We start from the raw sequence: 24692 nt of genomic DNA, 5'->3' as shown, positions 1-24692 counted from the left end.
CCAGGGCGTATGAATAAAAAAAAAAAAAATTATATGCACTGATAAATAATTTATAAGAACTGCTACAATATTCCATTTTTAAAAAACAAGATTTTTACATTTCAATTTCACAAAAAATTTGAAAATTCAAAATGGAAGGCAATATTCTTCTTAATGAACAAAATAAAACCATGAGTCTGATACTAGTTAGAACAGTGGTTCTCAACCAGGGGCCCTGTATAATAGGGGGCCTAACGAAAATTTTAAATAAAACAAGCAATAATTTAAGGAAAAAACTGCTAAATTTAAGATATTTCATATTTTAATTCACCCCCTCAAAAACTTTTTTTTTTGAAGAACCAGGGGTTCCCACTAGATAGATTTAAATTTATATTTAATTCATCTTTAGTGTGGTTTATAACCTTTTATCTTTAAAAAATGTCATGTCAATTAATAAAATCTATCTACATCATTATTATAATGAATATACATCTTTCTTGTAATGCCAAGCTTCAAAATATTTTATTGGGTAGAAATTGTAATTAAAAGAATAAAAAAATAAAAAAATCCTTATCCCTAATCCTTATCCTGTAAATCACGAACAACTAAAAAATCATGGGATCTTTGAATATTGTTGTGGACAATGTACATTATCAAAAAAATGTTGAGTCAAAAAGGTTGAAAATTCGAAAAACCAATGAGTTTGAATCCTTATGAAAGATCTTCTCAAAGAGCTCGGAGTTTTTCAAATTACACAGAGTATTTAAAAAAACACCATACCTTCACAAACAGTGGCAGAATATGATTGTACTTTTATTTACAATTGATCAAATATACAATAACTAGTTATACAATAACTAGTTATTGTATAGTTATACAATAACTAGTCAAATATACAATAACTAGCTTTAGCATTGGTTTCTGGCCTGATTTAGTTGCAACATTACACGAATGAATGTAACAGCATCTTCTATGCCATCAGAAATGTGGGTCAAGTGCATGTTCTGATGTAATTAGCACATGAAGAATACATACATTTGCATACATTTGCCATAACTGTTATTACAGCATGCATGAAAGGTATTTTAAACTGCTGTTGCTGAAAGGATTTTAAGCTGCAATTGTATTCCACAATCATTACGTAAGTGTCTCTTTTTGTCTAACTCTAAGTTTTCAATTTTAAGTGATACATCAATTAGTGCAACGTGATAGAAAGAAGTGGGATTTTACTTTTCTACGCAATCACTCTTAGAATATTCACCTGGTGGATTATTTCTATAGGTACTAAAATATCAGAGAGTCTGTGGTGGGCTCTTTTGACTTGTCCTAGTAAGCAATCAGTGATTCCCCAGAACAGAGATTTTAAACTTGACCCTGGAGGCCTCAAAGGGATGCTACGCTAGTTGTTGTTTTTTGTAAAAGAATAAATAATAATAATGTGAAAAATATCACAGCCTACATTCACACACTGATCAGATAAGGCCTATGAGAGACTAATCCTAAATCGAAGAAATCTGAAGCTGAAACAGCAGTGGAGCTGATGTAGTGTCACTCACTGGACACACTGATCTGTTCCACTTCCTGAGGCATTGAGATGTGGGTTAATGAGGAAAAAGAAGATGTGTATTTATTTACATTACTAATTCAGTACACAGTCAGACACACATGGAAATGTACACACACCATTATTAATTAAGCAGTCTCACTGTGTTTGTTCCACTAATCTGAAGTTAAAGCAACAAAGGATTATTTTCAATGAGATTGACAGATCTCATCACTAATTAAAAGTCAACTGATGACAGTAGAGACCAATCAGATGCTGCATGGGTGGGGCTTAATTAGACTCAGCTGCAGCTGATTGGCTGGCAAGGTTTAGAATAAACCATCAGTTCTTCAAAGAAGTGACTGGAAACTTCTGACACAACCGGTGTAGTTTGTTTCGGTGCTAATGTCGGGGTAACTGAGGGAGACTGGGCTCAGAACGGATTTGAGACCAAAGCAATAAATAATTCAGCATGATGAATGCAAACGTCAGCATGAGAGGGTTTCAAATGTTACCCAGAAGTCAGTTCTTTAACTAAACTCCAGTGAATGACAGCATCTCAGTCATGTAAAGAAGTGGGTAATAGATATAAACACACTTCCAAATGAACATATATGACTATGTGCTATCTTACACACCTCTTTCTTAACTCAAACCTGTTAGTGTACTATTCACTGTATCTGTGTGTGTGTGTGTGTGTGTGTGTGTGTGAGAGAGAGAGAGAGAGAGAGAGAGAGAGAGAGAGAGAGAGAGAGAGAGAGAGAGGAGAGAGAGAGAGAGAGAGAGAGAGAGAGAGAGAGAGAGAGAGGAGAGAGAGAGAGAGAGAGAGAGTAATGATGAGCTGCTTATAGCTAGCTGACTATATCTGTATACAGAAGATTCACACTCTGTTGACAAGAACAAATGTTTGATACAAGATCTGAGAGAGAGAGAGAGAGAGAGAGAGAGAGAGAGAGAGAGAGAGAGAGAGAGAGAGAGAGAGAGAGAGAGAGAGAGAGAGAGAGAGAGAGAGAGAGAGAGAGAGAGAGAGAGAGAGAGAGAGAGAGACCGAATGTGAGACAAGGGGGACAGACAGATAGAGAGAGGGCTCCTAATCTCACACTCTGCTCTCATATTCATACCTGTTGCTGAGCTGACTGCGCTTACATTATGAGAGGTACGTATTAAAATTTTATTAGAATTAGATGTTTCTAATTTAAACATGGTAATAAGCAAGCAGTAACAGAATTTTGACATTTAAAAACAAAAGAAATGTTATGGTGTAAAATAAATAAGAAATATTTAAGAGACTGCACTATTTCAGGTCACAGGTTCTAGTGGTCTCAGGCTTTTGGAGCCAATTATAGTTTCACACTTCTTCAGGGTTGGTAAGATTTCTTAATGGTTTTGAAAAAAGTCATTTCTTTTCTCACTAACGGTGCAGTTTGATCAAAAATACATAAAAAACGGTATTATTGTAAAATACATTTATGATTTATGATTTAAAAATAAAATCTTTCTATTTTAATATATTTTTTTTGAAAATGGCAAAGCTGAATTATCAGCAGCCATTCCTCCAGTCTTCAGTTTCACATGATCCTTCAGAAATTATTTTAAGCTGATTCGTTGCTCAAGAAAAATTACTTACAGTTGAAAACGGTTGTGGAAGCTGTGATCGTTTTTTGAGGATTACTTAATGAATATAAATTTCAAAAGGACAGCATTAATTTAAATATATATATATATGTGTGTGTGTGTGTGTGTGTGTGTGTGTGTGTGTGTGTGTGTGTGTGTGTGTGTGTGTGTGTGTGTGTGTGTGTGTGTGTGTGTGTGTGTGTGTGTGTGTTTGTAGCAATGTAGAAGTTTAACTGTCACTTTTGATAATAAGTGAAACACAAACAGGTTTTATGTCTAACCGTCACATTAGCTCCAATATTAGACTGTTCTCGACCTGCTGGATTATTCTGATAACATCAATACTGATGCCTGTACTGAGATCAGTTTGCCAGGGCTGCCCTATTTCACCGTTTTTGTTCCTGCTGGTGGTTGAATTATTGTCATTACATATTAAACATAGTCCTATTGTTAAAGGATTGTCTATTTTTGGTAAGGAAATCAGAGTAACTGCGGATGATACAGCTCTCTTTTTGAGTGACAAACATCAGATTGATAATGCTATAACTCTAAATTGACCAATTCTCTGCTGCTTCAGGTTTAAAGCTTAACAAATCTAAATGTGAAATCTTATGCCTGTATACCAGACTGATGAGTAAAAAAAAATTAACTTACCTGTTAAGAAATGTGTAAAATATTTAGGTATTCATATCTGTAAGGATCACAAGGAACGTCAACAACTAAACTTTTCAGCTAAATTGAAAAAAAAACCTAAAACAATTCTAAATTTATGGCTTCAAAGAGATATTTCAATTTTAGGAAGGATTCTTTTGACTAAAGCAGAAGGCATTTCAAGATTTGTTTATCCTGCTCTCTCTCTTAATGTTCATGATTCAATATGTAAAGATTTAAATACCATATTTACGAATTTTGTGTGGAAAAACAGACACCATCATTTAAAAAAAGCGGTGCTCTCTGGTTCTAGGATGAAGGTGGATTTGAACTTTTGGACTTTTGTGACTTAAATTATACCTTTAAGGTGAAATGGTTGAAGGAATGTTTGAGAGCACCTGAGTCCTGATGGTACTTTATCCATACCTGTCAAGTATCCCGTTTTGGCCGGGAAAGTCCCGTATTTAACCCTTCTTTCCCGCCGTCCTCCCGTATTAGGATTTTCCCGTAAATCTCCCGTATTTTTGCATTATTGAAAAATAATAATACCGCGGGCGGAGTAAAAAAAAAAAAAAAAATCCAATCTGAGCTGTCACTAGCCTCGCGATAACTAACGTTCCAGGTACTGTAGGTGGCAGTTGTCGCGATGTTAGTTTGTGAGGTCAGATGATGAGTGACAACGCGGGGCAAACAAAAAACAAACAAAAACAGAGACGGATGATGGACGCCATGACAGAGCAAGGTACTCTTGCCAAAAAAACAAAACCCTCATGTACTAAATACCGCGATCGATCAATGGGATAGCGAATTTACTTTTCTGAAGAGGAGCAGGGTAGGGGACAGTCACGCGTTTTGTAAGTTTTGTAACTGCGACTTTAGTATCTCACACGGGGAAGGAATGATGTATGTCAACACGAGAAAGGGTGATTTAGCATGGTACGAAAGATTGTTACACAGAATAGGATGACGTTAGACAACAGAACTGTTTGCTCTACTCTCATGTAAAATTAACCACTCTGGCCCAGCCCACAAATACACTCCTTCCAAAACAGGTAATTACAAAGTCTGCAACAATTTTTTTTCCAATAACTCACTAAAAGAGTAAAGAAAAGTTATGTGAAATGAAAAGAAAAACTGCAAATGAAAAGAAAAACTGTAAAAGAAAAGCAATATGAAATGAAAATGTGTGGAATGAAAATAAAATGTAAATGTAAAGACAAGCAATGTTAAATGAACAGAAAATATGCAAATAATCCTTTAAATAAATGCTCTTAATACCCTATAACGTTACCATACATAGGCCTATTAAGACAGGTGTTATAGCCTAAATGAAAAAACACACACACACATATATATATGTGTGTGTGTGTGTGTTTTCATTTAGGCTATAACACCTGTCTTAAAATGTAAGGGATACTGGAGCTTGGTTGGGGTGGTGGGACTGCTCGCGGTGGGTGCCGGAAAATTTCCCTTATTTTCAAATCTAAAACTTGACAGGTATGACTTTATCCCCAACAACATTTCTAATAGTGTAGGAGGCCTAAAATTTTCATTGAAATGTGACTATAATATTACAAGATTGCCGCTAAAACTATCCCATTTTTATCAACAAGCTCTTTTGGCCTGGAAGCTGTGTCATTCTCACAACTTCTCTCCACATAAGTCCATCGTTTGGCATAATGAATGCATCACTAAAGGGAACAAGTCACTCTATTTGCAGAAATGGATCGATAGAGATATAATTTTTTTAAAAGACCTTTTTGATGGTAATAATCAATTACTTAACTATGAATCTTTTCTCAGGGAGAAGGCATTCCCAATAACGTTCAAAGAATATAACTTGGTTTTCAAGTCTCTATACCTAATGGTATATAGAATTAATGAAAAGTTATAATAAACAAAACGAAGTGCCTGGTATTAATTTGACTCTTTATATAAACGTTATGGATGTTATGAGTAGCAACTGTACTAATAAGCATATCAGAAAATGTTTTCTAAATTTAAAGAAAATAACACCTCGTGGGGAATTTTTCTGGAATTCGCATTTTTCTGAGATTAATTGGCATAGGGCGTGGCTTGTTCCTTTTAGATTTTGTATCACAAACAAAGTTAGGGAATTACATTTGAAAATATTACATAATATATATCCCACAAACTTGTTTATTTCAAAATTTAAACCTGTTGATAATCTTTGTAGTTTTTGTAAGACAGAACAAGAATCGTTAACTCATCTTTTTAATGGTTGTTCATTTTGCATTACATTTTGGAAAAATGTTGAAAGTTATGTGACATTTAAAACAAAGAATACAATAACGCTTGAAGGGAAACAGATTATTACATAATTTGATTGTAGAGATAGAACTTTATGTAATATTGTAAATCTCTTTATTTTACTAGGCAAGTTCCATATTCATAAAGCTAAATTTTCCAAGTCAAGGCCATGTTTTAAACTTTTAAACTTAAAAAAAAAATTAAAAAAAAATTATATAAATAATGAAGATTGTAAGTCTGTCTATTTAATTTTTTATTTTTTTATTCATTAATTTCATTCTTGTATTTATTTATTGTTCGTTGTATAATATTTGTTTACGAACTGTGATGCTTGTATGTTTGTAATTTAATTTCTAATAAAAAAAACTGTCACTTTTGATCCTTGCTGAATAAAAGTATTATCTTTCAGAAGAAGAATAAAAAAGTCTCACTGACCCCAAACTTTTAGACAGTACAGTGGTGTTCAAAACTCCACATTGAAAATCAGTTAAAATTCTTGAGATTCCACTAAAATTCTGATTTAAACCAAGCAATTAACGAGAAAGAAATAAAGGAAGAAAGATTATGACATAAAATGAATAAGAAATAATTAAGATTCTCCACTATTTCACTGTTCTAGTGGTCTGTTTGGCCAGACCCAACTGTATATTCATATATAGCCTTCAACTGTATACTGAATATTATTTTGCATACAGAGTGAAAATACTATGTATACATAATGCTGTCAAATAGAATAAAATGATGATCCCTGTTGTATCATGTAGGCCGTAAAGACCGAACTACCGGTATACTGTGTGAGAAACCCTATTCAGTGTGAAGTTGACACGGAATGTTAATTACAAAGTTAAATAATTGGCTTTTATATTGTCACAGCTGAAAACTCCTAGTTTAAATAATGTGTGTAAAATAATAATAAATGATCTATGATACACCCTAATTCAGTATTTATTCACAGAACGTGGCTCTATAAGAATGGTTAAACAGACTCTTAACTCCACACTGGACTCAGATCTGCCTGATGTCACATCACTGAACTTACTGGATCGAGAATCCACTCCTAAGAATAAAGCACACACTCCAGAGTCTCCCAAGGACCCTATGAGAAAAGTATGTGTTCAGTCCCTTAAAAAGAGGGTCACTGCAGTGTCTGCAGAAAGGAACAGAGTCAGGATGGAGAGAGGGGGGGCACCTTTGGGATTCCCCGACTCTGTGTACTTTCATGCTGCAGCTATTTTCCAGAAAAATCATGTGGAGAAAGACCTCGCACACAGACTCATTCGCTATGGGCACATCAGTCCCGGTGGAGATGATGATGATGATGATGATGATGATGATTCTGGGATTGTCGACGACAGTGATGCCAACACCAAGCAGAATGAGCACTGGGCATATGAGCTGGCATTTAACACCCTGAAATGTAAGTGAAAAATAAAGCCAGGCCTCAAAACCAAAGTTTGTATGATTATCAGGATGAGAATTGCTTTTCCTTTAAAATATCATATTTCAGTATTCTCCTTCAGCTTAAAACTGGGCTTTACCTGCCTGATCTTGTATGAGAAACAACAATACAATTAAGTATTTGGTAGGAATGTAAATATCGTAAAGTGATGAGATTTAGACAGCACAAGAATCTAACGTGTCCAGTTTATCTTGATTGTTTTTGGAGTGTGCAGTTAATGTCCCTGTGGTCACTGATGTCATGCTATTTGTGGCCCACAAATCTTTAACATCAATTATTCAGTTCCTCAGATACAGGACTCAAAGGTGCAGTTGGAAACAGATGAAGAGTCATAAACGTATAATACTATTACCCAGAATTCCACAGTTATTTCCTATCCTGTCCGACAGTAGCTACTGCAGAGGAGAGTTTTTTCCTTTTTCTAATGTTGTAGAAGAGACTGGAGTTGGTTGTCACACTTTTTATTCTTTGGTGGTTTCTGAATGAAACTTGAAGTAATTAGTCAGTGTGGCAGATTATTTCCAAAATATTGTTAAAATTCTTAATTTATATTGACCTAAAATGTATTACTTTTTAACTCAACATTTTTATTTACATTTTTATTGCCAGCTTTAAACAATATTGCATTATCCACATGTTTATGATTTGGGGGGAAATGTAATAATTAAAAAAATTCCCCACTGAGGGGTTGGGGGGGGGGGGGGCGTGTCTACAAGATAAAATATGGACAATTTAACAATCTACAAATAAGAAAGTTTCATTGTATTGCTTCTAAAGTTTTACAGTATATCATAAAGAAAATGTAGATTTGAAGATATAATAGACTGACTTTCAGGGTGTGGTTCAGTGCCTGAAAAAAAGAAGTCTCACACTCTCCATACTCTCCATAGAAGTAATTTATTTTCCTCTGACCTCATCTTTCAATGCCTTCCCCCCTCTTCTTTCGATGACTGAAGTCCTGAATCAATCATTTGGGGATGTCTGGTCACATTCTGGTTGGGTTTCTGACTCATTCCTCTCTCTCTCTCTCTCTCTCTCTCTTTCTCTCTCTCTCTCTCTCTCTCTCTCTCTCTCTCTCTCTCTCTCTCTCTCTCTCTCTCTTCCTTGCTCTGCTTTGCCCTCACTTTCTCAAACTTTTTGCTTAGGGGAGGCTTTTTTTTACTTTTTTTCTTTTTTAAGGACATCTATTTGCTTTTAGTGCAGTCAGGTCAGACATCAGTTCACTGACTGCTGTAGCACTTTAATGGCTGCGCTGAGCTGTGAGCATGAGGTCAGTTCATATTCGCAGTCAGTTCTATCATCCAGAAACACAGACAACAAATGATTTAAATTTATATATTCAGATAAGATTAGACATAAGCGTATCAGTCTTGTTTATTTTACAATATGTTAAAGGGTCAAATCTCTCTCTCTCTCTCTCTCTCTCTCTCTCTCTCTCTCTCTCTCTATATATATATATATATATATATATATATATATATATATATTTTAATTTTTTCGCAATTTGTTTAAAAAGGTCCCTTTTTTCTTGTTCCGAGCTTAAATCTAAAAATAATCTTAGATCTAAGAAAAAAAGGCATTTTCCTCCCCAAACTTTTTGGAAGAAGTAATATTTTACAAGACATAAATTCTGATTATTTTTATTTTAAAAGGATTCATTGCTAAAAAAAAAAAAAAAAAAAAAAAAAAATCAGTTTTAAATTCAACTCACATTCATTCTTTTTGAAATTCAGTTAGCCATGTCTGAGTTGGAATCCGGCTATTTTTAAATTAATTTCTCAGCAAAACTGATGTAACTCACACATCAGTTTTGCTGTTTGGTATTTTAGGATCTCTGGAGTATATTGCTGGGTGTTTTGCTCCCCACTACATGTCTTCATATTATGGTGTTGAATTACAACTAACCACTGTAGTATAGCAGTGATATCATAGCATAGTGATGCTCTACTTCATCTTCTACAGCTAAATATCACAAACTCTCTCCTGCTACCATCACAGACCAAGATCTACTGGAGGAGATCCTGACTGACAGCTACTTTTACCGTTCTCAGCAAATGGTGGGTCTGTTGACATATGCCCTTTTGTGTTGGTATCAGGATTGACTTTGATGTGTTTGATGTGTGAGTTTGTGTTTATGTTCAGCCAGATGACCTCATGGCTCTTGTGATGGTCGTACTCTATGACCTCCTGGACAGGAAGTTCGAGCCCAGAGAGCCAATCAAAAGAGTAGAGGAAGGACTTATAAAAGAAGTGAGACAGGTGGAGGACAGCCTTTATAGGTCAGTATGAGCAGGTCTGCCCTGTGAAAATTCATCCTTTATAAAGTTATACTGAATCATGTTCTGTGAATCCCATGTATGGAGTGAAAAATCTCAACTGTCTCTCCTACACTGCAAGGAATATTTTCTGAGAAAAATGTGTCCATAAATTTCAGAAATATTCTCAACAAAGATTTTGATGGATGCCTGTTTCCTCAGAGTTTTATATATCTCAAAAATGTGATTTCGACTTTCTGTCCTCCAACTGTGACTTTTTATAATGTGACCTCATATTTAGTAATTATGACTATTTTTTAACTCTGAAGTAGAAATAGAATTTCCATAGATTAGAACTCATACTTTATTAATTTTATTTTTAAAGGACTAAATTACCTGGGTTGTTGTAAACATTAATTTTATAGCTCTGTCAAAATAATTGTCCCATTTTTATCGCTCCTAAAACGAGTTTTGGGAAGAGCATCCGAGGCTAAGATAATACTTAAATCAAGCACATCTGAGAACTCCAATAAATGTCCTGAACTTCAAATAAAATAAAAACTTTACCATAGGTCTTTAAAGACATTGGACCTTATAAATGGTGCTTGTATATTTGTGTTTATCAGGTTCAAGACCAAACTGGAAGCCTCACTGGCTCAGTGCAGAATAAAGCAGAATTTGCTGACAATTGACAGTTACCTGCCTCCAGCTGTGAGGGCTAAACAACAAAGATCACAGACAGTACCGATCTATGCCTGGGTCAACACCCTCAAAGCCAGGTAGTGTGTGTTTGTGTGTATGTACACAAATGTATTCTTCTTATTTAATATATACACCACCTGATATATATTGTGTTTTTATACCAATTCATCTAGCATTGAAAACGTGTGTGAGACTCTGCGGACATCGGGCTTCACTCAGGTCGATTCACACATGCACCTGGTGGGAAATGTGTTCTGTAAGGACAAACACTGTTCTAATGTCCTGCTGTTTCCCAGAAGGCTTACAAAACAACTGGAGGAAACCAAACTAGTGACAGAACACACACTCATAATACAGGTAATAAAGACACACAAGCATCATTCTATGGAAGCTTGTTTAGAATAAAAAAAAAACTTTTTAAACTTGTAATTCTGACTTTAAACTCGCTAGTTTATATATCGCAATTCCGACTTTATTTCTCGGAATTGTGAGATATAATCGTGGCGGAAACAAGCTTCCATGTCATTCTGATGGTGCAAACACATATCCAGGATTAATGTGTGTGTATGACTTCAGGATAAATCTCGCAGTCTGGCTGCATGTGCGGTTGCCCCGCTGTTGGTGGAGGGTGGTGACGTTCTGATGGTGGGGTCTTTCTCTGCTTGGACTGTGGCTCATGTGGCTCTCCGGGCCACTGCCTGTTCTGGCTGTGTACATGTATGTGGGGTCCTTAATGTCTCCACCTTCAACAAGGAATTACAAACTATCCTCACCTCTACTGGCTGCAAAAGTAAGTGTTACTCTGCCTAACCTTACAATAAGTAAATGTCTGCATACCATAGTATAGTGCCTTTCCTATGATTAGCCAGTAGTGAAGCATTGCTACTCGTGTGTTTTCTGTCTTTTTGCATAGATGTGAAACTGATGTCTGAGTACTTCAATGAGCTTAATGAATGGGATATGCGTATTCAGAAGGTTCGGGTGATTGTGTTGCTCCCACGGTGTTCTGTCTCAGCGCTCTGTAACCCTGTTGAGTTTATTCTCAATGAGAATGGAGGTACAGCAACAAATATGAATGATCTGATCATTTGAAACAACATTTCGAGATAACACACTGCTCTTTATCAGACAGAGGGCTGTTGCATGGCCTATCTAAAGGAACCATCTCTGACAGTAAACTGAAGCCACTGGTTGCTAAGCAGACACAAGACCTCAAACATGCACTTAACTGTGAGTCACACACACACACACACCGTACACCATATTACGACCGAATTTTTTTTGTTGTGTTTCTTTATTTAATAATCATACAATGACTAAATCACATCATGTGGGTTAACATGACTTTCTTAACGTCAGTTCCTAAAGTGAAAGGCGTGGTGTACTGCACATGCTCAGTATATCCAGAGGAGAATGAACAACTTGTGAAGAGAGCGCTTGAAAATGCAGAAAGCAAAGCAAAAGCTTTGCCCTTCAGGTAACACACACACACACACACTCACACACAAACAAACACAAACACTGCCCAAGCATTAAGTCCTTCCTGTCACACGCCACTAACTATGCGGATTTAAAGTTGCTGTATCCATGGAAACAGCAGTTAATCCATGGAAAAGCAAGTGGGGAAGGATTATGAATGTTTGAGTTATGAGAAAATGGAAATAAATTGAATTGAATTTACTGTATTTACAACACAAAACATCTCTTTTTCTTTCTACATGTTTCTCACAGGCTGGTCAGTGCAGGATGGGATGATGAGAAAGAGAAGTTTTTCAGAATTGAATCATCTGACGTCACAAATGGCTGTTTCCTCTGTGTGATGAAAAGAGAGGTAAGAAGGAAAGAGACAGAATCAGACAACTAACAGAATTTTTTAACATTTATAAAGGAATTTTTACAGCCATAATGATATGCTGATATAATTCATATGTTGAAATGTGTATGTGTGTGTGAGTAGAGAGCTCACAGACACACACATACACACACACACACCGCTCTCATCCAGAGCTTGATGCATTGCTGTCCTAAATACTGGCAGTGTAGCTCTGGTTCACACTAAATAATGAACACTTGTGTCTGATCACATTAGCATCCATACAAGACCACACACAGCAAGAAAAACAAGTCTGTAGCTTCTTGTGTGTGTGTATGTGTGAAAGCTTGCATGTGCACTAGACAGTAAATAGACTGGGGCTAGTTTTTGTACCACATTGAATATTTTTCGGGGTAGTTTTTTATTATTATTTTTTTATTATACATTGCCCCCAAATGTTTTGATTATGGGAATCTGCCATTTATCACTGATAGTAAAACAGTTGTGAAACACAAAACAATAATGAAAATATTTAAACTATATTATGGATGGATGGAATGAATGTAAAAAGTTTGGGGTTAGTAATTATTATTTAGCAAGGATGCATTAAATTGATCTAAAGTGACAGTAAAGACATTTATATTTCAAATAAATACTGTTCTTTTAAACTTTCTATTAATCAAAGAATCCTAAAAAAAGGTAATATGGTTTCCATATTAAGCAGCACAACTGTTTTCAACATTGATAAATAATAATCATATTGTTATAATAATAAATGTTTCTTGAGCACCAAATCAGCATAATGATTTCTGAAGGATCATGTGACACTGACTGGAGTAAGGATGCTAAAAATTCAGCTTTGCCATCACTGGAATAAATTACATTTTAAAATATATTAAAATAGAAAACAGTTATTTCAAATTGTAATAATATTTCACAATATGTTATTTTTTCTATATGTTTGACCTAATAAAGGCTGGTGAGCATGAGATTACTTGCAAAAACACTAAAAAAATCTTACCGATCCCAAACAAGAATGTATGTTAAATAAATGCATTAATTTGATTGAATTTGATTAAAACACGTGACAACTTGCCCCAACCTGACATAAACCCTTGTCCCAAGAATATGGTTCAACAACCTTTTGGTTAAAATTCACCTTCATTTTAAATGTGACAGAAGTTGTGTAAAATCAGTCAATCAGATTAGAACATCTCTGTACTTTCCAGGTTTGTGAGCAAAATGTGAACGGACTGTCGAAAGACCTTGGATGTGCCGTGTGACAACTAGCCCTGGTCTCACTATACATAGTAAAATTGCACTATGTACATGTGTGTGCATGTGTGTGTGTGTGTTCTTTCTAACAGCATGACCCAGCAGAGGCAGAAACTGTGCAGGACATTTTGGCTCGAGCTCTTGCTAAAGGTTTGTTGGGGGGGCTGACGCCTCCTGACCCCCTGAATGGAGAGAAACCGAAAAAGAGGAAAAAACAAAAGGGATCCACATCAATTGTTCCGCCTTCCTCTCTTATTGAGCCTCCTGCATCAGTGATGATCAGTCTGAGTCCTCCAGCTGTCAGTGTCAGTCAGACAGCAGCCGCTCCAAAACACACTTCTAGAGTCCTGACTGACAGTTCCACAATACTAGATCACACTTCACTCACTAAAAGTCAAACTTCCACATTTATGGATGCCACATTTAGCACTACAAATCATTTGAGTCTTCTAGACCCATCGGACAACCAGTCTTCCGTTGTGCTAAAGAAGCGACCAAAGGGTCATAAGCCTCAAGCTAAAGTTGCTAAGCAGTCTGGGAGAAAAAAGAGGTCTAAATCCCACACTCGTAAAGAACGCCAGAGCAGGTCTCGACCTCCACGCAAGAGACTCCTGCACCTTCGGCCGTCTCAACACGCCACTGTTAACTCCATTAAACCAACTCCACCTCAGACCAAACCTGCTGCCATCAGAACCCCAGCGTCCCCGTATAGATCCAGACATCTGCACAGCAGAGCCACGTCTCAACGAGAATCTGTTAAACCGGAAAAGGAAATGGTCAAATCAGAGGCCTGCGAGCCTTACAGGGAGGAGACCCGGTCAAGAGAGCTCAGTCTCCCTCACGTTTATCCGCTCAGTCCTTCACACCTCTCTTCGTCCCCATACTCCTCCAATTTCTCCAGCAGTCTTTCCTCTTCCAGCAGTATTGCCAAAGGCAGAGACTCCATCATTTTACGTTCACAGACATGGCGCTGAGTTACAACCTGTTGTTCATACATACACATCCTGTGTGCTTCCATACTAAAGAAGAGTTGTGGTAAACAATGTGTGCAGATTAAGGCAAGGTAGCCTTCTGGTCTCATGACTATAACAGTCTTGTTGATTTATTCATGTTGATATATGCGGATTGTTGGCATTACTGTAACTGTTTGTATCATGTATACCACGTTGAATAAATTATTTTATTTGTGATATTTAACCGGTAGAGGAAGGTCCTAATTGTATGGTTTGGTATCAAAAATCTGTGGTGGTCATGTATTACTTTTAAATTAAACCGCATGTTGTATCTTATTTAATTTAAACTATACTTTGTATCTCATTTAATTACACATTTAAATTAATTCAAAAAGTATTTTATATCTCATTTAATTATCCGTTTAATTTAAACCAGATTTTTACATCACTATAAAATGTTTGATATCATCTTTATTTTGCCCACTATTATTTTATCCACCATATTTTCTTTGTTTGTTTTGTTCTTAATCAAAATGTCACAACTCATCAACCAATGGACAGACCCAAGAGCCATTTCACTTGGATGAACTTAACAATATAAAAGAAAATATTTGTTTTATTGTGGCTTTATAATTATGCCACTAAAGCTTTGACTCATATTTAGTAAAATATGAATATCCGGTAACACTTTTATTTTGATGGTCCGCTTTAGACATTCTACTAACTATAAGCAACTTTGCAACTACATGTCAACTAACTCTTAGTAGACTGTTAGGTTACGGTTAGGTTTTAAAAAATGGGTTTCAAAGTGCAAGTTTTTGAAAACAACAATTATTGTCTCTGTGTAAACTACAAAAATGTGAATTGGTGAAAATGGTGACATCATACCCATATGTTTCCCTGCTGAACAAAAGTGGGCGTTTCTAAATTTGTGGGTGTTTTCAAACTGGTGGGTGTTTATAAATCATGCCATGAAAATGATGCCCTTCACCCGACCCCACCCCTAAACCCTACCCTCACTGTGACGTGGGCAAATCAGGTAACCTCTGTGTATGGCCTCGCCCACTGATCTGGTAACTCCTATTACTTGGGGTTCAGTCACTTTACAAAATGGTATCACCAACTACTGGCCTGGCATTAGTATAGAGCTTTTTTTAGTTGTTTTCGCGGGACTGTGTGCTCCTTTGAATCATTTGAACTTTGTCATCTGTACGCGAAAAATACCAAAGGTGAAACTTTTCCATTTTTTGTACGAAAACGTATGATCTTAAGAGAAATGCTAAGCATGAAGGTCCACCCATGAACCTCAGTGGGATCATATGAAAACACAAATAAACACAAAAACCTAAAATATTTACGGACTGCCATGAGATGAATATCATTAGGACAATTATTTCTACTAACAATAGACTCACTATACAGTATGTATGAGATCAATTAACAGTCAGAAACATTTAGATGTATTTTGTGATATGCTATTTATTTTCACAACAGTTTACATTTATATGGTGTACAAATTAGTGTAGAGCAGAGAAAGCCAATGTTCACAAAAACATATTTGAGTTTACTTCACCAGTAGAGTGTTGATTCTTAGCTTGTTAATTCTTGTGATGAGATTTCACCTGATAGTCGTCAATCAGAGTGTTTCACCATACAAGAACACTAGAGTCAATCAAACACGCTACTTTTGGCTAACATGAGAATGATGATTCTATGCTGAATTATTGTACTGTAACTGGACTACATTACCCATATGCCCCCTTCCTCTAGCATGTAACAGCTGACTTTGCTGGTTGCCAGGGAATTCATTTCTAAACCAAGTGTGATTAATTCTTATTCAATGTGACCCCCCCTCAAAAAAAAAAATAATCCAAAAGAAACATTGCATTTTATAAGACCCAACATCACAGAGTGAAATTCACATGAAAGAACTGAACAAAAACCAACGTGCACTTCTTCAAAACTGCAAAAGAGATAAAAAGAGGGGATGCAGTACGCAGACAGATTGACGCTTATTCTGATTATCTGCAGGGTGAAAGCAGAACACGATGGGCCTTGTGTGTGAAGATACAGGAGTAATGGTTGTAGTGGAGCTAGCTGAACATCTACATAGCCTACTGCCCAAACAAATGCGTTCTAATTTTGGTTATTGTGAAAAATATGATTGTGACAATCTTGACGAATGTGTCTGTTGACGAAATTGTTTAAATTGACATTTCGGAAAATACACTAAATTACCAAATTGGTGTGTAATATAATATAAGTTATCATTATTAGGGTGCTTGACCTAATTAATAGAACGCTAGTCCCTTTGCTGCTGTAACAGCTTACACTTCTTCCGATTTTGCTACAAAATTGCTGTTGAATAGCAATACGCATTAATAGAAGGACCTCTTTTATCGTTGTGCCGTGTCTCAGTGCTTTTTCAGTGTCTTGCACATGGGCGCCACATTTTTAAAACTCATCGTTAAAACTTTTAAAGTCACCATGTGACCAAAACTGATTTTTTTTAATGGAATATTGCAGTGTTTATTATAATTTATGTGTGCACATCATGTATATATTTTTTTAATTCATGAGCCCTCGTAATCTCCAATGACGTGTTTACTGGCGTGAGGGCAGGACAACCCGTCACTCACATGATGAGAGATCACAGCAATACATTTTTTTCTTGTTTGAGAAGCTGTTTTACGTGTATATTCATCACAATAGGGAAGAAAAGATGATTGAGACCCTGCGTTTGTTGCCAATTTCCTGCATTGTTTCTCAAATTGTCACAAAACGCGTTTTGTGTAAATGCCCCAAAATGTGATTTGTTTGGCTGTACAATCGATTTTACGCCTGTTATTATCTTTTGCAGCTAAAACGGCAACTTGTTAGGTTCAACATACTTTTGGTCATATAAGGCCAGATTTACTAACAGCTTGCGCCAGTGCAAACCCTCTTTTGCGTTAAAATACTACTGATTTACTAAAGACACGCAGTGAAAAATTAGCGCTGAAAAGGCGTGGACAGGGTTATTTTTGCAGCTGACCTTATTGCATGCATTTGTAGAAGTTTCCCTTTCAGACACAAAAATTATGGGACGAGAATGTCTTAAACCAGACGCTAATTGGTAGATTGCGTTGGTCATTATGGAAATGATCTGACTGCGTCCGTGTTCTTTAATTTGCAAGTAGTCAGTAAACCACACAGATATTTCCACGCCCATCTGCACTTTTTTTGGAATTGCGCTCTCACGCTAACTTGCCCTGTTTAGTAAATCTGGCCCTTAGTGTATTCTAAAGCAGTATTTAATGTTGGTTTGGGCAGAACGTGAAGGTCCTCCAAGGCCTTTCAAATGTTATGTTACCATGGCAGGCCGCGTCAGAGTAACTGGTCACCAGAGTAACTACAATGTTTTGGATTGACATTTCTTGTTTGATTTGTTGTCCGAGACAGGGTAAAGAATGTCTAAGCATATGATACATCACAATAAAACCAGTATATACCGATATAAAATAGAATAAATAAAATAAAAAATATCATTTCTGTTCAGTACAGTTATTCTTCTTAAATTGTCCCAGGACATGCAAGGCAAAGTGTCTTTTTCTCTCTCTCTCTCAAATCTTCCTCAGAGCTAAAAGAATGCATAGATAGACACTTACAGTTCACATCTCCTCCTCTAGAGCTAGCTCTCCTAAAAAGGACCATAAAATAAATTCATATTCACAATTTCTACCATCATTCACTCATCTTCTTTTCTTTGTTTTGTCAGTTGGTTTATCTACAACACATACATGAGTTTTTTGTTGTTGTTGTTTTTTACAGTATGGCCAGAACAAATGGGATCACAAGACATGCCAAGGCAAGTACGACCAAAATAAAACATGACAAAATGAAAGTATCTGAAATTTGAAAAATAAAGCCTTATGATATGATGTTTGCTATATATAGATACTGTATGTACACACATAAGTGATCCGTCAAAACCCTTGTGAAAGAAAGGGTAAGTCTAGGAATACAGGTGGCACGCCAGAGCACAGCAAGACCACGTGGGTAAAGCGTGCGGGTAAAAAAAAAAAACATTTGTGAAGCGCAACCAGGACATGTAGAGCCACTAATGACATCCGAACGTGAGGAACGGATGCTGGAACTGAAATAGCTCTTTAGTTTTTCACTAACTTGGATGTGCTGCGGATATTTTTGACTTTCAGTCACTGGAAAGCCTCTCGCGGAAGTAAGCACTACGCTGGGGTTCAAAGCAGAAGTGACACCATTGAACGATTTGGCTCTAAGGAAAGTTCTTCCCGCCTCCTGTATTTCGCTCCATGAGTAATTCAGTTCTCTTCTGCCACATTCTCTCTTTCAAAAAAAAAAAAAAGGCAATTTCACTTTGGAAATATAAAAAGCACATTCATACTTTACATCTACACACTGAAATGAAGAGGTCATGCCCTTCCGACTGTGTTAATGGGGATGGGCAAGTCTATGGGGATGTTTGATTTATCAACGTTGTTCATTTTATGTCCGCATCTTTTACAAGCCTCCTCATCGACTTCCGGTGAAGACAAGCGTTTCAGCAGAGCTTCTTGAAGAAAAAAAAGAATAATTTGGTGAAAGCTTTGATGTGTTTTGACATTAATGCTGTTCGACTTAATTTTCAACTTCCTACTTGGAAAAGTGCAAAGGAAATTCACTTGAAGTCGAACTTGCGCATTGTTGACGTCGAACAAAAGCGATGCTAAGTTAGCATTCACATTCGCACATTCACTGTTGTTTGGCCGATTTTTGAGGTTGAAATCAAGCCATTTCAATAGGAATCCGTGTGACTGGTATTTCTCCACTCGCATCAGGCAAATTCGTTGCATTCACCAACAGAAAGCTGCTTGGTTTGAAAGTGACTTTTGTGTGGACTGCGCTTCATACATCGCTACACAATTGACAATGGACATTTTTGCCAGCAAAATTTCAGTAGAATATCACTGACGATTTACACAATCTTTTTAACATTGGAGCACCTTGGTCAGAAGATGTCAAGTAGGAATATTCAACATCCGAATTCAACCCTTCACAATCTTCTGAGTTTTATGACATTGCTTCCTCTCATCCATCCATTCTTCTTCTTTTGTGTTCGTCAGTATAACAAAGAAAACCTGCTTGTTTTTATGACACTTGCGAACATGCTTTAGCGAATGAAGCAGCATCAAGCTCTTCTACACACCCGCACACATATACTGTGACGATTTGAAGAACTGTGTGTCATATTTGTTCTTTCTGAATTACACAAACTTTCTTCAGTTTAAGTTATCTCTTTCAGGAGGCTTTGTCCAGGTGGAGTGGTGTTTATCGATGGGCGGAGCCTGTTGGTTATTGTCATGCTGGAGAAGCGTGTCTTCCCATGCAGATATACTCATGACTGACTGACATACATATGTGTGACGGAAGAGAGAGGCTTGATGATCAGGTGTGTGTGTTTGCGAGAGTATTTTCTTGGCATCAGATCATTTTTATAATTACGTGTAGTTTTTCTTTCAGACAGTTTTCATCCTCGAGTTCCTCTTCATCTCCGTCATGTGACTGGACAGGTTATGTACAGGACATTCTGATAGTTATAAGCATGCAGAGCGTGGCGGTGAGTATGCGTGCTTGTGTGTCAGATCACTGGGGGAGCTCAGTGACGGGTCTCTTCTGTTTGAGCGTGTCGATGAGGGACAGAACTCCACGTTTGACGCTGGTGGAGACGCGGCGTGTGACTGAGTCAGCAGGGGGCGCCTGTGAGCAGGCTTTCTGAGATGGAGGGCGTGCCACCAGACACTTCTGATACCTCAACTGCAGAGACAAAGAAGAAAACAAGAAGAAAGAGTGAGTGGATGAATTCATGTGTCGAATGAAATGCATCAGGCTGGGCTGGAAAAGATCTTTTAACCTTGATCTTGTTAAATTATGAAAAGTTTGGGCGGTGGTTTGGACACTACACCTACAGTTGGTATAGACAGATAGTCTATAGTGTTGACTAAGCAATGTTTACAACGATTAAGCAATATTGTGAATACTGCATTGATTTTAACATATTTTTTTTTTTATTTGGCCATCAAGTTTCATTCACAGAAGTCTCAGTGGGGCATTTTTCATAAAAAAACTATTTTGTGCTAAATTTTAGTTGGAAGGTAACAAAGCTGTTTATGGCTCTGTATTTTAATGAATATATATATATATATATATATGTATTAGGGCTGTCGATGTTACTGCGTTAACACATGCAAAATTCTTAATGTGTTAATTTAACGCAAATAAATTACTGAAGCACGTGAAATTGCGTCATTAACATAACGTCACGCAGTTAGATGATCTTGAGAGTCGGGAGTTTATTACACTCAGTGAATTATTCATTCCAGTGTCTGATTCGCTTTAAAACACGAGCTGTCATATTCTGTGATCATTTCTGAAGAGCGCGAGCCCTCACATTGTATTTATGCACAGACACATTTCAGTATATTCACATTGTCTCCACACGTTCAGAATAATGTTTTGATTTGTCATGACTCATGTGTGTGTTGCTGTGTTTAGTCATTCTGAATGGATCTGTGTACAGTCAGATACGGTTTCATTATTTATTTATTTTTGGAATCTCCATGTGGTCCTGTTCGGTATCGTAACTTGACTTGCCTAAAATGTAAACAAGCTCTTTAGTGTTGCACTGAACACATACTATACACTGTGAATTCTGAAAAGGTTTTTTTTTAAATGGGTGCTTTGGTGTGCAAAAATGTATGAATTATGGATTAATTAAGCGCACTTAAAAATTTGTATCTATTGACAGCCCTTCTATATATTAAAAAGTTCGAGATAAGTACTTTTTTGATAAATGAAAATGAATGCTTTTATTCAGCAAAGACAAACTAATTTGTTCAAAAGTCACAGTAAATCTTTTGACATTTATAATGTTACAAAGGTTTCAAATTTCAAATAAATTCAAATACAAGCTTTTGAACGTTCTATTCATCAAAAAATAAGAATAAAATTACATTTGAAAATATATTAAAATAATTTTCTTTTTTTTAAAAGGGCTCTTTTAAATTGCAAAAATATTTCACAATAATATTACAGTTTTACTATATTTTTCAATAAATAAATGCAGCCTAGGTGAGCATGAGAGACATAATTCAAAAACATTTTTAAAAAAATCTTACCTTTTGAATGCCAGTTTGTATTCAATAAGCTGAAAAATATTGATATATAATTTTTGTAGCTACATTATATTGTCCAGCTCTGGTCTTGACAATGATTGTGTTTAGTTATAAAGCTTCGCTATAGACAGTGCCCATAGAACAAGACTGCTGCAGTAAGTTTGTAACCCATTTGACGAGGTGTAGAACCGTTGTTCCGGTGTTATAACTCACCATGCACGCTGCCTGAACAGCCTCTGACACACTGCCAGCATTGGGATCACACCAAAAAACATGACACTCAAAGTGCTGGTTCCCAGAGTCCATGACGAACGCGAATGAATGCACATCTTTCCCTACTCCCATGAAGGACAGGAAACGCACACGACACTCCACTAGGACCTCCTCTTCCTCCTAATACACAAATCAACATTTCAAAGATGATAAGCACACCTGAATTAGTTGTACTTTAGCAAAACACACAGCTATTTTGGCAATGATGTTATTGGGTTTAACAGGTGAAAAGATCTGTAATTGCCTTCTCTTTGATGACTGTGACTGTTGCGTCGGCTACATTCAACATCACTGGGATCCAGTCGTCTCGGATTGACGATGTTATCAAACTGTCTATTGCACCGTTGAGAATGTCCATGCCTAGAAAACAGGGACATCTGACCTTGTAATAGCATGTACAGTTCCAGGAAAGAAGTATGAGAGGCTTTATCTGAATAAATTAGCCATAATTTACAACAGTCGCAACAATAAACAAATGCAGTCTACTTAAATAACAAACAATGATGCGTTCTCATGTCTTTGTTAAACACTCGGGGCCAGATTTACTAAACGCAAATTAGCATCTGGTTAGAGACATGTTTTTTTTGGGGCGGTAAATAATTGCAAGAATACCAGTAAATTGACTAGCGCAAGCCTTGCGTAATTCATTTAAATACTCTCCCATAGATTTTGCGTCTGAAAGGGAAACTTCTACAAATGCATATGCAATAAGGTCAGCTGCAAAAATAACCCCGTCTACGCCTTTTCAGCGCTATTTTTTCATTGCGTGTCTTTAGTAAATCCTGACAGTAGTTTTTTAAAGCCAAAAGAGGGTTTGCGCTGGCGCAAGTTGTTAGTAAATCTGGCCCCAAGTAGGGTGAAAATGATTTCTTCAAAAGCTAACTGGAGTCAGGAGTCATCTAACCTGGAGTCTTAAGACGAGAATGGAGGTCAGAGCCAGCCTGACCTATAAAACAACACTCACAAAGTTTGCTATATACAAGGCAATCACCGTCAAACAAAAGAGATCTCAGAACACCTAAGATGAAGAATTGTTGATTTGCATAAAGCTGAAAAGGGTTACAAAAGCGGGACCTTAAGAATGTGATGCACACCAACTCAAAAGTGAACTGTAAAAGTTTTGCAAGTAAGAAAAGTGCCAAATGTCTGACAGATGTGCATGGCTGATTCGGAAAAAATATCAACTACCCATTAAATAAGGATTTACATACTTTTTCCACACTGCACTGTAAATATTTACACTGTGCTTACAATAAACACATAAAAAAGAATGATTGTTTGTCAGTTTAAGCAGACTGTGTTTATCTTTTGTTAAGGATTAGATCAAATCTTATGACCAATTCATTTACATTTATGCATACAAAGCTACTCACCTGCATTGAAAGTATAAATATTATCAGTTCATGCATTCCCTGGAAATCAAACCCATGACGGTATTGCTAGCGCCATGCTCTACGGTTTGAGCTACAGGAATTTATCCAAACATATATTACACATTATATAACTGTGTGAGAGAAAGAGAGAGAACATTAAAACTATGAGTGCAAGACTACGAGTGAGAGTGATTGCTCACCTATAGGTCTGGCAACCGGCATCATGCCAACGTATAACACCTGGAATTTCTGCACCAGTTCAGTCTTTGGTGTGGGGAACTCTGCTAAGGGTAACACACAAATTACACATTAACACACACCTATTATTTAACAGGGAAGAAATGCACATTCACTACCCTTCAAAAGTTTGGAATAATAACATTTTTATATTTTATATAAAATTATAATAATCAGTTTTTGAACATGTTCTTAAGTTCACCAAGGCTGGTAACATTTTAAAATGTAAATGTTTTTACTGGTTTTTTTTTGTAAATGTAGCCTTGGGGAGCATAAGAGACTTCTTTCAAAAACATTAAACAAATCTTTTGACCAGTAGTGTATAAGCACGTTGTGTTACCTTGTAGTGGGACGTCGAGCCCAGCATGTGTTCTGTCCTGTAGGGATCCTCCAGCCATAGCTTTGGCATTTTTGCGCTCTGCCATGATCTATTACACAGAGATCGAACTCATTAGACGCGCTGCCCTAAATCAGCAGCCTAAACAGAATGTGAACCCTGCTTCTTCCTTCTCAGCTGTGTTCTATCCTTTCGCACATACTTGAGACTGTCAGTGGTTTTCTCTGCAATTTTTGTGTTAAACTGTTTTGAATGGGCCATTGAGGATAATTGTGTTGGATGTTGTTTGTATAGTGTGTAGTTCTCACCCTGGAGCAGATTTCGTGCAGACTGGTGGCGATGGCTTTGGCAGGGGTGTCACAGCGGAACACATGACATTTTAATATCCTGGTGTCCTTATCTCGCGCTACATATGCAAAATCCCTGTTTGCACACAATTAAAATGAAACACAATTACACTTATGTAAACAGCTGTTTAAAGTCACATTTCACAACCCATTTAAATCACATAATCTTGTGTTACCAAACAGAATACTGAACTAGAAAAAAGTAGAGGGTCACTATTTTATGCATAGGAAAATGATTGGGCCACAAAAAGGTACTGTTGATTTACTACATTTTTACAAAATAATTACAAAGAAAAATATTTTATTTTAAATAAAGTGCACATTAAGACCAGGAATGTGCATTAAGGAAGTAAATAGAGTCATTTTAAATCAACAACCATATTAAACGAATCAATAAATGATGCAATTGAACAGACACTTGGCTATAAATATAAAGAGTTG

General features: G+C 36.6%; 2 protein-coding genes across 8 annotated transcripts in view; one reads left to right on the top strand and one right to left on the bottom strand.

Moving 5' to 3' along the window:
• Positions 1 to 6874: 6874 nt before the first annotated feature.
• On the top strand, positions 6875 to 14624 carry LOC130089528 (putative methyltransferase NSUN7). Its single transcript, XM_056256892.1, has 11 exons — positions 6875 to 7475; positions 9516 to 9574; positions 9660 to 9796; positions 10399 to 10551; positions 10648 to 10831; positions 11051 to 11264; positions 11388 to 11531; positions 11603 to 11704; positions 11834 to 11951; positions 12206 to 12305; positions 13655 to 14624. Exons 1-11 carry the CDS (start codon positions 7031 to 7033, stop codon positions 14534 to 14536), a joined length of 2538 nt encoding a protein of 845 aa, XP_056112867.1. The 5' UTR covers positions 6875 to 7030; the 3' UTR covers positions 14537 to 14624.
• Positions 14625 to 19555: 4931 nt separating this feature from the next.
• apbb2b (amyloid beta (A4) precursor protein-binding, family B, member 2b) overlaps positions 19556 to 24692 on the bottom strand; it is a 60035-nt gene continuing 54898 nt past the window's right edge. For 4 of the 7 annotated variants that reach the window (XM_056256884.1, XM_056256889.1, XM_056256890.1 and 1 more), the window contains 7 exons: positions 24213 to 24327; positions 23908 to 23995; positions 23531 to 23614; positions 22862 to 22903; positions 22202 to 22317; positions 21898 to 22077; positions 19556 to 20326 (listed from right to left, as the gene is read on the bottom strand). In XM_056256884.1, the coding sequence (XP_056112859.1) occupies positions 20156 to 20326; positions 21898 to 22077; positions 22202 to 22317; positions 22862 to 22903; positions 23531 to 23614; positions 23908 to 23995; positions 24213 to 24327 (796 nt within the window). In that variant the 3' untranslated portion in view covers positions 19556 to 20155. The remainder of the gene's footprint in view (positions 20327 to 21897; positions 22078 to 22201; positions 22318 to 22861; positions 22904 to 23530; positions 23615 to 23907; positions 23996 to 24212; positions 24328 to 24692) is intronic. The other 3 variants (XM_056256886.1, XM_056256887.1, XM_056256888.1) reach the window with 3 other exon arrangements.

The sequence above is a fragment of the Rhinichthys klamathensis genome, unplaced genomic scaffold (genome assembly GCF_029890125.1).
Source record: "Rhinichthys klamathensis goyatoka isolate OS25496 unplaced genomic scaffold, OSU_Roscu_1.1 h1tg000133l_1, whole genome shotgun sequence".
Lineage (NCBI taxonomy): Eukaryota > Metazoa > Chordata > Actinopteri > Cypriniformes > Leuciscidae > Rhinichthys > Rhinichthys klamathensis.
The sequence above is the reverse complement of the archived record's forward strand: the minus strand, read 5'-3'. Positions and strand labels throughout refer to the sequence as shown.

What these genes read in the sequence shown, in the direction of transcription:
- LOC130089528 (XM_056256892.1), top strand. Translation starts at nt 7,031, where the DNA reads ATGGTTAAACAGACTCTTAACTCCACACTGGACTCAGATCTGCCTGAT. An exon ending in GCAAAAGCTTTGCCCTTCAG is followed by an intron (nt 11,952 to 12,205) that starts GTAACACACACA and finishes TGTTTCTCACAG; the next exon opens with GCTGGTCAGTGCAGGATGGG. An exon ending in TCTGTGTGATGAAAAGAGAG is followed by an intron (nt 12,306 to 13,654) that starts GTAAGAAGGAAA and finishes TCTTTCTAACAG; the next exon opens with CATGACCCAGCAGAGGCAGA.